Source organism: Coregonus lavaretus, assembly GCF_964263955.1.
Source record: "Coregonus lavaretus genome assembly, chromosome: 6".
Taxonomy (NCBI): domain Eukaryota; kingdom Metazoa; phylum Chordata; class Actinopteri; order Salmoniformes; family Salmonidae; genus Coregonus; species Coregonus lavaretus.
The window spans coordinates 34390696-34403979 of NC_139993.1; the positions used below are offsets into that span (position 1 = coordinate 34390696).

The 13284-nt window shown below is 42.8% G+C and overlaps 1 protein-coding gene across 1 annotated transcript; it reads left to right on the forward strand.

The window, feature by feature from the left end:
• Positions 1-716: 716 nt before the first annotated feature.
• On the forward strand, positions 717-12464 carry tm6sf2b (transmembrane 6 superfamily member 2b; the record flags this gene model as incomplete). The annotated part of the gene is made up of 10 exons (XM_084163355.1): positions 717-847; positions 2984-3087; positions 7635-7732; positions 7855-7958; positions 8306-8388; positions 8880-9004; positions 9228-9329; positions 9836-9928; positions 11171-11290; positions 12222-12464. The coding sequence occupies exons 1-10, from the start codon at positions 768-770 to the stop codon at positions 12462-12464; spliced, it is 1152 nt and encodes a 383-aa protein (XP_084019481.1). The 5' UTR covers positions 717-767.
• Between the last annotated feature and the right edge of the window lie 820 nt (positions 12465-13284).

Genomic DNA, 13284 nt, shown 5'->3' on the forward strand with positions numbered 1-13284 from the left:
TATACATCACAGAAGACTGAAATATAACAAAACAGTTTGACATAGAAACCGGCTTTTCGGAGTAAAACATTTTTTTGTGTGGATTAATTATGAAAATATGAAAAATATTAATAATATTCCACAACATGAGGCCACTAGAGGGCGATTTGGTCATTTGACTACAGGAAAGGGTTTTAATGTGTTCATCTCAAATTAGATCAAACTAAATAGAGAGTAGGCCTAATGTAGTAGACCTAGTTCTATGTATAAACCATAAACCCACACATTTGCTTAACACACACGAATGTGACTTAGCCACACATTGCTTAACACACACGAATGTGAGTTAAGAGGCACGTGAATTACCCCATCTAATGCGATTTATATAAATCTCTGAGAACTCGAATTGCATAACTTGCCCCAAAAGCTCCTAGTTATTATTTCCCTGTAAATATGCTGTGTCTGCCCGAGGCCAACCATAATTTCAACAATTCACGGGCCAAAAGAGTGGCCAGACGGTAAGAATTGATTGCTATTTAGTGGAGGCCGTATTCTTTAAAAATGTGTATTGAGATTCTGTCTATTTTGTGAAAACTTTAAAAGTATTGCGTGGATATGTTTTTGGCAAATGGTTCAATTATTCATGTGATCTTTCTCAAGAGTAGTTATTAGATCATAGCAGATCATTGGCTCAAATGGCAGTGGTATTCCACTTTTGTTTTTCTTTACAGTGGTCCGTGCTAGTGATTCTCCAGGGACCCTTTGGCTGTTTCTCTGCAGTTGAAGAGATGGAGAGATTGGTTTTCTTGTTTTCTTTGACTGCCCTTGCGGTCCTTCACTGCATGAACACCATTCCAGAGTTCCAAGAGTAAGTCAATTATTTAATGTCCTATTGTCTACCTATAGAATTGGGTCATTTAAATGTATTCATAAAGTTATACAAATGTTGTTGTTTTTTCAGGCTAGTAGACTTCAATTAATCAATAGCTTTAAAACGTTGTTTTTGTTCATTTATGAACAAGATTAAAATAGCTCATGAGATATGAATCAAAGGTCAGTCTTGCCAAATGTGTTTTGGAACTTCAATTACATTTTTATATTAAATCAAATCATATTCGCAAGTTGTAGTGTATGTGGAACTTTGACAGAATATTTTGCCGACTAGGCCAGTAGGTACTAGACTGATTGAGAAGTCAAGCATTCGAATTTAGGCTACATATTCAAAGATCCAGTTGAACGGTGCAAGTATGCTCAATACTCTTTGCTACCGCTTGAGGGCACTAGCAGCTCATATGAATAGGCCCCACTGACGTTGTTGAGTTTTACATACAGATTTCTGACCCATAAATCCTTGACAAATCTTTAATCATGTGGAAACAAGTAATACCATGGCCTGTGTAAAACCCATGTAATGATGACATTCAGATTATATGACGATGGGTGAAAAATAATTAGTTAAAGGGGAAGTCAAAAGAGGCTTGTGAAATCAGAGAGAACATATAAGAACATGTCTTTGACACCTGAAACAGTGACTTTCTCTCACCTCTCTGGATGATAAAACATACATCTTTCCTATTTTCTATATTTTGTCAATCCCCAGCCTACCTGTGTTGTCAGACAATTGGGTTAAGCTATGCTCTCTTCAGTGTTTAGATAAGCAGGCTGCCACAGCAGGCCTAAGTACATTAAACTTACAGAAGGATAGTGGTGACTGTCTGCACCACTCCTCCCGAGCAATTCTTCCATTCCTCAGCAGACATTTCTAATTTCAAGACGACTGCCATACTCCTCCGTAGCGGAAATCTCTGAAATCTCTGGAACTCGTTCAATCAATAGGCCTACATGCTGCGAGAGGAGTTTGATAAATTGCTGCTGACATGTGTTCTTCAACTTTGCAAACAAACAGTATTGTGTGCATACAGTTTCCAGTGCTGGTGCATTGAGATGCAGCCAGGAAGCTTCCCTTTGGCTTCACAGCATTTGTTTGGCTCCCGTGAACACATTGTACGTTTGAGATGGAAGTCATTTTGTTTACATAGAGATGCCCCAAAGCACATTAATATTTTCTGAACACAGTACCTGTGAACTCTGACTGCCAATTATGGTGGTGAGTGGTGATCTTACATGCCCCATCCTGTTGCCTCCTACAGCTAAGGCCATGATTGATTGAGTCATTGTGGTGATGACCTCTGCTGTTGCTGGGAAACCATTGGAGATCTACATGAAACATGCTTCCTGTACTAGTGATCTGCCATTCCCATGGTGGTAGGGATCAGCAAGTCAAAGTAGCTCTGTTGAAACAAGACCAGAGGCTGGAGCATCAAAGCAGGCTTTAGCAGTTGACCTCACAGCTTCGGTCAACACAACAGTTGAAATAGTATGAAATAGACCTGGTCACGTGGGCTACTAAAGGCTGGAGATCAAACCAGCAAGCCAGCCATTTGTCCTCACTGAATGCTGCGACCTTTGGCACTATCAGTCCAATACGGCCCCATGTAGCCGTTAACATTAGCACGTATTCTCAAATTCTCATAGGAGAACAGCAGAATGCTAGCTGCCTATCTCCAAGGCTTTAGCGTGATTAGAACCCAAACAGAGCGTGCAGCAATTCCCCCAGAGTCTCCAGGCCCTCGCTACAGCAGCAGCAGCCCCGTCTGCCTAGCCCACCTTCCCTCGGTGAACCCCATATGTCTGTCTGTCTGTGTGTATCCGCTTTCTATAATGTGGCCTCCCATCTCGGCATCATTTCTCCTGGTGCTCTGGGTGTTGGCATAATTATCGCTCCCTCTGTCTCCCCATTCATCACTGCTCACTAATTTAGTACAGCAGAGGAGACTCACAAACTTAGATGGAAACTAATTAGAAAAGAGAATGAGGCAGAAAATCGGAGGGAGATTGCTCTTTAAAAAGTATAGTGCAGGGAAGTTAAGACGTTGCACTATGAATTTGAAAAATATAATGATTTGTCCCCTAGCTAACAGTGTGTTGTCATTCTTACCTGCAGGCCTGTTGTGATACTGCAGATTGGTATTGCAGTGTTGGTGGTGGTGTGGTTCTTCTACTTCCTTATCACCCGACGTAACCCGCCCAAAGACATCCTTTTCTATGGTATGGTATTGATCATTCTTTCATGATGACGATGATGACAGATCAAAGGGACATTTGCTGTTTTGTTTGGATGAAAACTAGTTTAACATTGCTTATTTTTATTCGCTTAACAAAGCACCAATACATTTAAACAGATCCCCTCTGGGTAACATGGTTAAGAAAGAGCATGAATGACCACTATGTATGTAAGGCCAACCCCAGTTAACAGATTTCCAGAACGTTCTTATCTGTCATGTGAATTGTTTTCATTGTTTCATTCATTTATCCACAAAGCTGCTTATACTGATCAGGATCAGAGTAAAGCTGAAACCCAGACCGGCATTTACATGGCATGGGTGATGACAGAGGGCATGTTAGTCTTCTTCTTACAACACCACAGTTGTAGGAGAGCTGGAAACACTTGGAACATGAGCCTAAGGGCATGGGAACTCACATGCCCTACATACATACAGTAGACACCTTACTACTTACTGAACTTACTGATCGTGGATGACTGTTCCATATGGGATGCAGGGCAGTAATGTTGACACATCATTACCAAATAAGAAGGCAAAAAACAACATATAGATTGACACATCGGCTTCCAGGCTGGCATTATAAGGGATGTCATATCAGTCACCTACAGTTGAAGTCGGAAGTTTACATACACCTTAGCCAAATACATTTAAACTCAGTTTTTCACAATTCCTGACATTTAATACTAGTAAAGTTAGGATTACCACTTTATTTTAAGAATGTGAAATGTCAGAATAATAGTAGAGAGAATTATTTATTTAAGCTTTTATTTCTTTCATCACATTCCCAGTGGGTCAGAAGTTTACATACACTCAATTAGTATTTGGTAGCATTGCCTTTAAATTGTTTAACTTGGGTCAAACGTTTCGGGTAGCCTTCCACAAGCTTCCCACAATAAGTTGGGTGAATTTTGGCCCATTCCTCCTGACAGAGCTGGTGTAACTGAGTCAGGTTTGTAGTCCTCCTTGCTCGCACACGCTCTTTCAGTTCTGCCCACAAATTTTGTATAGGATTGAGGTCAGGGCTTTGTGATGACCACTCCAATACCTTGACTTTGTTGTCCTTAAGCCATTTTGCCACAACTTTGGAAGTATGCTTGGGGTCATTGTCCATTTGGAAGACCCATTTGCGACCAAGCTTTAACTTCCTGACTGATGTCTTGAGATGTTGCTTCAATATATCCACATAATTTTCCTTCCTCATGATGTCATCTATTTTGTGAAGTGCACCAGTCCCTCCTGCAGCAAAGCACCACCACAGCATGATGCTGCCACCCCTGTGCTTCACGGTTGGGATGGTATTCTTCGGCTTGCAAGCACCCCCTTTTTCCTCCAAACATAACGATGGTCATTATGGCCAAACAGTTATATTTTTGTTTCATCAGACCAGAGGACATTTCTCCAAAAAGTACGATCTTTGTTCCCATGTGCAGTTGCAAACTGTAGTCTGGCTTTTTTATGGCGGTTTATGAGCAGTGGCTTCTTCCTTGCTGAGCGGCCTTTCAGGTTATGTCGATATAGGACTCGTTTTACTGTGGATATAGATACTTTTGTACCTGATTCCTCCAGCATCTTCACAAGGTCCTTTGCTGTTGTTCTGGGATTGATTTGCACTTTTCGCACCAAAGTACGTTAATCTCTAGGAGACAGAACTCGTCCCCTTCCTGAGTGGTATGATGGCTGCGTGGTCCCATGGTGTTTATACTTGCGTACTATTGTTTGTACAGATGAACGTGGTACCTTCAGGCGTTTGGAAATTGCTCCCAAGGATGAACCAGACTTGTGGAGGTCTACAATTTTCTTTCTGAGGTCTTGGCTGATTTCTTTTGATTTTCCCATGATGTCAAGCAAAGAGGCACTGAGTTTGAAGGTAGGCCTTGAAATACATCCACAAGTACACCTCCAATTGACTCAAATTATGTCAATTAGCCTATCAGAAGCTTCTAAAGCCATGATATTATTATCTGGAATTTTCCAAGCTGTTTAAAGGCACCGTCAACTTAGTGTATGTAAACTTCTGACCCACTGGAATTGTGATACAGTGAATTATAAGTGAAATAATCGGAAAAATTACTTGTGTCATGCACAAAGTAGATGTCCTAACCGACTTGCCAAAACTATAGTTTGTTAACAAGAAATATGTGGAGTGGTTGAAAAACGAGTTTTAATTAGTATGTAAACTTCCGACTTCAACTGTATATCCTGCCATAGGCTCTTTCCTAACCACCTGTGTGTAAGCCTATCTCCCGGATGCCCCGTGGCTATGCCATGCCATTGCGCCTCATCAGGTGATTCTGGGGAGGGGGAACAGCCCAGAGCTGAGAATGGCTTCCTGCTGTGATAGAGAATGATAATCCTCCTATCTTACCTGTTAGACGGCTCAGATAAACCAGACCCTCCAGAGGATTAGAAGGCCACAGGTACCTGGAGAGAGACGGAGTGTGTGTGTCTCTATCGGTGAGTTTATCAGGAGACAGCAGCAGCAACGTCAGGGAGATAGTGAGGGATGCAGGATGGCTGTCTGAGCCGTTACACACAGGTGCCATTGCAAGGACGTTTGACGATATACGGGACAGCCAAGCCTTGTATTACAGCTAATACTTGGATTGGACGCCCTATCCCATTTCAAGAAAACATGAGTTCACAGAACTCTATACACTGTGGTTATCATAAGTATTCCCCACCTTGGATTTCTCCAAATGTTATTGTGTTACAAAGTGGGATTAAAATTGATTTAATTGTCATTTTTTGTCCACGTGGAAGAAAAAAATAATTTTTTTAATGTCAAGATTAATGAAAAATAAAACACTAATATACCTTGATAAGATAGGTATTCACCCCCCTGAGTCAAGACATGTTAGAAACTTTTCTGGCAGCAATTACAGCTGTGAGTCTTCTTGGGTAAGTCTCTAAGTGCAATATTTATCCATTATTCTTTTCTAAATTGTTCAAGCTCTGTCAAGGTGTTGGTAATCGTAGCTAAACAGCAATTTTCAAGTCTTGCCATAGACTGTCTAGCAGATTTAAGTCAAAACTGTAACTTGGCCACTCAGGAACATTCACTGTCTTCTTGGTAAGCAACTTTAGTATAGATTTGGCCTTGTGTTGTAGGTTATTGACCTGCTGAAAGGTGAATTCCTCTCCCAGTGTCTGGTGTAAAGCAGACTGAAGCAGGTTTTCCTTTAGGATTTTGCCTGTGCTTAGCTCTATCCGGTTTCTTTTTGTCCTGAAAAACTCCTCAGTCTTTCCTGATGTCAAGCATACCTTGAGGACTTTATTACTGATTAATGTGTTTGTTGTTTATGACCGTGTTTTTCTTTTTGCTTGCATTTTGTATTTATATTTTGATGTGTGTTTTTTCTGTAATTTATGTAATTCAGGGCTCATTTGTAAAAGAGACCCTGGTCTCAGTATGACTTCCTGATAAAATAAAGGTTAAATAAAAAACCCATACCATGATGCAGCCACCACCAGGCTTGAAAATAAGCAGGCACCCACGGGGCACAGACGTCATTTCAACGTCTAATTTTGGTTTACATTTGGTTGAGTTGTCATCTAACGTGAATTCAATGTGAAATCAACCAAAAATGGTAGTAATGGCTACTGGCTGACCGTGGGCGGTCCCTAAAGAGTGTGGATATTGATGTGGAGAACCAACATGTCTATTGGCAGCACATTACCAGCCACTTGAACTGGGATTCGCTCCTTGCCTATCTCCAGTCCTCTTGATCCCCTGCCACTCATTATGTGGTTCTCAGACCCACATGGGGTTCCAGCCAGGTTTTGACTTGGAGAGAGGAGAGGGGTGCCCTCTCAGCGCCGCTCTGCTCTTAACCCGAGGAAAACTCAACACACAGCTCCCAATATAAATCTCCCTTCACCCAGCCTACAGCTATGCAGTATCTCCCTCCATAGCCCAGGAAATCAATAGCTGGTTGGTTGGAGGGAAATATTTTAAACATAGAGAGATGGTGAGAGAGAGTGAGTGTGAAAGAAAATGAGTTGTGGTGGTTAGGTAATAGTTCATGGGAGAAAAAGAGGTTGAGTTTCTCAAAAATCCAGTCTTGTTCAATGCATCTTTATAGGCAGTAATAGGGTTCTGACAGTTTTATTAAAAGTTTCAAAGAGGCAGACTAAGCAGATTGGGTAATAAAGATTGGAGGAAGGAGCTTTCTCTTTATCATAACTACAATGAGAAGAATGATGATTGTTCCTACAGCAGAGCTGCTTAACATCTAGCTGCTACAGATTTCTATTGAGCTGAATTCCGCAACTAATTGAATGAGGGCCTTTCTTACAGAGCTGAAATATGCTCACAAATGTAATCAGTGTATGCTAATCGCACCAAAGAAAGTTGAACAGAACAATAGCCACACATTAATCCAAGTAATTTTTTGTTGTGTAATTGAGGCGCTTACATGAAATAACCCCTGTGACGTGCATTCTATAGTACTGTATTGCTAACTGCTTATTATTGTCCACTTTCACAATATCAGTCTGCCACAGTACTGAATGTTTGCATTGTCTTTACAGTATTTGCTGAGTTTTCCTTCACTTGTGTCATTGACCTTGTGAGTGCTATGGAACATGATGGCTTTATTTCTGGGTTTATGGAATTCTACCAGAAAACGGTTAGTCTCTAGATTCTCCATCTCATGACCTAACATCATGCTAATAATATATTTTTTTAAACGTTAGAATCTATCTGTTGTTTCAACCATTTTAAGTTAATGGTTGTATTTGTGTGTTTTAGGGAGAGCCCTATCTGGGTACAGCCTATGCCATCATGATGTGCTACTGGGACGGAATAGTGCATTTCATCATGTACCTCATAATGATACAGCGCTTATGGAACAGGTGGGTGATATTCGCTGTGTCACCTTGGTCTTGTAATGGTGATCTACACACCACACATATACTAGGTTTCTGATACACTTCATTCATACCTGGACCAATAACCGGACCAATGAAGCAAGTATTTTATTGTATTGTATTGTACCTTATAGTCCCCTTCACCAGGAGAGCCGAGACTTCATACCTCAGAATCTGACACATGCAAGATCCTAGTGTGACCACATTTACGTCCACACATCATCTCATCGTCTCACTGCTGGGCCATTGATTTGAAGCTTTGTAAGACATGCTGTCACTAGTTTACAGTGATGGGAGCAACATCTTTTGACCATTTTATTTCCGTCTCTCAGCAAGTCTTACCGCACCCTGGGTCTCTTCTGGGCTGGATCGTTGTTTGCCAACATGAGTGTCTTTGTGACAGGAATTGTTGTAGGTGAGTCTCTCCTTCCCCCCTCCTGTATCCCACAATGGCAGAGTTAATCAACAGTACATCTGAACAGCCTTGTAGAATCAGTGTCATAGTGTAGGCTGCCAACACAACACATGTGCTTGCCTTTAGAATTTACAGAACAAAGCAAAACTAGGCTCTAAGCATCTGTTCTCTGAGTTTCAAACAGCTTAGGGTAGTATCAGTATTACATCATTTTGTATTTTAGTTGTATATTTGTTCAATGATGCCCTACTGAGGATTTATTTAGAACATTATTGAAGTTAATTACAAGGTGTGTATAAAAAGAAAAGAGGCTCAAAGTTATGGTCTCCTTTTTTTGGCAGAGATCTCATCTATTTATCATGTAAACCTCATGGAAATGTGTCGACTTTAACAAGGTTAAAATTAGACTGCTCTACTCTACTTCAGATGTACCCAGTTCCTCCTCATAGTTCTAGGGGATGAAATGCTCTCTATGTTTCCCTCCCTGGCAGGTAAATTTGGATCAGATATCCGTCCCGCCTTCTGGCTCAACATGCCCTTCCTAATGCTTCCAATATGGGGTGCGATCAAGCTGTTCAACAAGCCCAAGAATGGGCCAACCCTCGGTGGGTACAAGGTAAGATGGAACAGGGAACAGCTGATTGACCTGGTGGAATGCGAAGGGCCATGGGTTTTCCCTGACCATGTGACCTGACCAGGAAAACTAGGGCTCAGAACTAAGGCCTTAGTTATGTTATATTTCTACAATATCCTTGCAGAAGTGTGTATTTATTGCTATGTTTGAGTGCATCTGAACTGTCTAAAGAAGCTTCTTCTCCCCTGGTGTTGGTGTCTCCTAGGCCCACTATGATCAGAGTTTTAATCTCATCTGGCGCCCTACAGACCTTCTCCTGGTGCTGCTGCTACTGGGGGCCATGGCCTTCACTCTCTTCAGGGGCTTGGTGAGCCAGCAGGGCCTGAATACACACTTAGAAATAAACACTCAGAAATATTGGAAATAAAATAAAACATCCGAAATAAAGTGTTATTATATTAGGACTGGTCCAGCCCACCAATTTTAGCACAGCCTAAAGAGTCAATGCATATAGAATTGATTCCCTCATGTGCTAGCTGTCTTTGTACAGCAGTAAAGGATTTGTTTATAATACATAGATTATGTGCAACATCTGCTGCGCTGATTCAATCATGTGATATGGGTGGTCTCATCTGACACACTTCCCTGGCAAATAGAACATTCAAGATGGTCTGATTTGTGGAAATATGCACATACTTATTTAACTTGCATTGTTTTTTAATGTGATCCAGTACCTACTTGTTCTCGTTCACGTCCCCCATGGACCAGACATGGTTTATATTACAATAACTGATCATATAGACAAGTAGTTTATACAGTGCTCTTGCCTACAAGATGATCATGTTGGAACCTTCCTCCTGTGTGTGCATTCAGGTAGCTCTTGACTCCCCTCTAGAGGCCTGTACCATCTACCTCCGCCAGTACGAGCCCTATCTGAAGGACCCGGTGGGCTACCCCAAGGTTATGGTGGGTACTTTAAGACACAGAGCATGCCTCTCTGCAGTGCCAGTGGAATTCCTTAATAGTATCCAACCCACTTTGTTTTAAATAACCAAATAATAGCCACTCCATTCAGAAATCACTTGGAGCTCACAAAAGAGATTACAGAGCCATTTTTCATCATTACGCCACAATGAGAGGGGTGAGAGGCCAGGCTGGTTCATTCTCTCGCATTTGTTAGGCAAGAGAATGTGGTTGTGACTGGTCCAGTCTCAACGCCTGGGCTTTCTCCGTCTGTTGGGTGATGTTTGTTTGGTTTTGTTAGGGTTCTTAGCCGAGTCAATAGGTTATCCAAAGACCTTGTTGTGGCTCCAGTCCAGGCACAATGGCGAAGCATCGATCAGGCAGGGAACTGCATGCTGAGAACTTGATAAGATAATCCTCCTTCCCCTGAGCCCCCCCATCAGCAACACACCGGGTGGGAGGGCTGTGTGTGTGTGTGTTTGTGTGTGCGTGTGCTTGCATGTTGGTGTGCTCTAGCTAGCATGTGTGTGTAAATCCCTGTGTGTGTCAATACGGGTGTCTATATGTGTGTGTTGAATGTGTATGTGTATGTGTGTGTGTGTGTGTGTGTGTGTGGAGGGGGGGGGGGGGGGGTGTTGAATGAATGTCGTTGCGCTGCTCTTATGCTGACCAACCTTTTTAATCATTGATGGTGATAAACCACGGCAGACAGATGACCGGGGCGCCGAACACAAAGACACTCCTCCAAGGACTGAAGGGCAACGTGTGATTGGTTCTCAGCCTCTGGGCTCAATTCATTAGGATTCATCAGGACCACAGCTCTAGAACAAAAGCCACTGTTCAAAGGCATAATTTGATGCCATTACATTACAAAGTCAGCAGCTACCTGACTTTCATGCTCCAAATATTCTGCAAGTGCTTGTGAGGGTCGATGTAATGACCTCTGTATCTGGACACTATAATTTGGACCTGAGTGTGCGGTGTGAAAGCACTTCAAATGTGTGTGTTTGTGTACGTGCATGCGTGAGAGTGTGTTGTCTATGCAGCCAGCACGCAGCAGCGTTATCTGTATTCTGTGTGAGTGCTTGGACTGCTGTAACGTGTTAGCGCCCTAGAGAGGATGAAGATGTACTGTATTAATTGACCATTAGAGTGTCAGAGTTGCGTGGTGGGGCGGGCCAGCTGGAGTCACTACTGTGATGGAATCCTTTGATGTTATACCTGTTGTACATTTACATTTTGTAGATGTTGCACTTCCTGTTCTACATGCTGCCAATGCTGGGTGCCTTTGTCTACGGACTCATAGTGCCTGGCTGCACCTGGATGCCTGACTGGACAGTGTTCGTTGCTGGAGGCATCGCCCAGGTAAGATATGGGGGACTTATGTGTTGTTTTTTGTTAATAACATAGACTACAGTTCCCAGAATGTAATGTGCTCTACGTACAGAGCTTCTACATACTGCTATTACTAGTCATACTAGTGATGACTTGAACAGATGAAGAGGTTGAATCACTTTACAGTGACTGGGGCCCTGAAAGTTCAAACTGTACACATTGCACTTGGAGTTAGTGAAAGTATAGCTCCCAGGGCTACTACCTCTATCGCAAGTTCTCATTGAAATATTTTATTATAGCCAACCTTAATAAGACCTCTTCATGGCGTCAGTGTTCATAATAATATCCAATCAGCCCGCTTCCTGTAATCAATTTCCTTTCCATACTGGACTAATGGAGGCAAAGATCAAAGGCCAGTTCTGCATAGACTCGTCTGCAGGCCCTTCTATCCCTCCCAACATGGGGCAAGGCCTGCCTCGGAGATTCAGCTCTTCTAATACATTTTAGTCATTTAGCAGACGCTCTTATCCAGAGCGACTTACAGTTAGTGAGTGCATACATTTTCATACTGGTCCCCCGTGGGAATCGAACCCACAACCCTGGCGTTGCAAGCGCCATGCGCTACCAACTGAGCTACACAGGACTAATAAAAAGATTCCTGTGAAATGGATCTGGGATAGCTGCATCTTCTGCTCAGAGCAGCGCACCAGAGTCTTCTCTCTGTGTTGTACTGCACATCGTTGGCTGTAGATACTAATGACTGTTGCAGAGGCTCAAAGTGAAGCAACATATTAGGTTTAAAGCTATTCAATCAAGGCCTTTGTGGGGGGAAAAAACAACTACGGATAACCCTCAAAACGTGAAAATCTAATTACCGGTCAGCTGTGAATATACTGTACATAGTGTCCTCCTGTTTGGAATGACCCCAAACTTTCCCCCCTCCTTCCTCTCCCCTCCACAGTGTCAGTGGGCCCACATTGGGGCATCCCTCCACCCACGTACAGTGGCCCCATTCCGGATCCCAGACGAGGCCTTCCTGGCTGTCCTGGCAGCCAACCTACTGTACGCTGTGATCCCCTCGCTCATCGCCATGCGCTGCACCAGCAACACCAACTTCTTCTTGACCGTCACTAAACTGCCTGGGATGGAGGGGATGCCCTGGGTTCCTGATGCTGATACCCTGGTCGAGAAGAAACACAATTAAAGTTTACATACCAATAAAGTTACCAATAAAGATATGCCAATAAGTTTACAGAATTGACTTCTAATCTATTAACTCGTTTCTGTAACAAGTCCCATAGGGGATTTAGAGGAGTAAGTAAGTAGGTAAGTGTATCATACAGGACATCATGTTCTCTTAGACCGGGACCCTCCATTGAACTATACTGCAGAGTCAGAGTGAGACACAAACACACTCCACTTTCCCCGCAGCCTTTAGTTCAGGGCTCTCCAACCCTGTTCCTGGAGCGCTACCATCCTGTAGCTTTTCACTCCAACCCTAATCAAGCGCACCCGATTCTACTAATTAGCTGGTTGATCAGCTGAATCAGGTTAGTTACAACTGGGGTTGGAGCAAAAACCTACAGGAGGGTAGTTCTCCATGAACAGGGTTGGTGAGCCCTGCTTTAGTTTATACAAACACGGAGGTGTTGACAACCAAATCATTTTCTCCCCTTTTAATTAGAAACAAATGCGGCAGCCAGGTACCGGTACTGAGAAATCCCTCCAAAATAACTCACTCCAGTCAATTCATCCTTAGACGCATTTCATTTCAATCGGGCAAGATCAAATTCAAACAACAGGGAGAGAGAAAGAAGGGGAGGGCTTTCATTTCCCCCCCCCAGTGAGAACAAGCGTCTGAGTGGTGTTCATTTATCAGCTGCTACTTTTCATAAGCAGGGGCTGATTGGCACACCAGTCAGGATGTGTTGTTGTGGACGTACATCTCATTCAACATGAGTCCTCATCACTCAACCCTAGTGGAACACAGATCATTACAGGGCTGCCGTGTCTGCCTGCCTGCC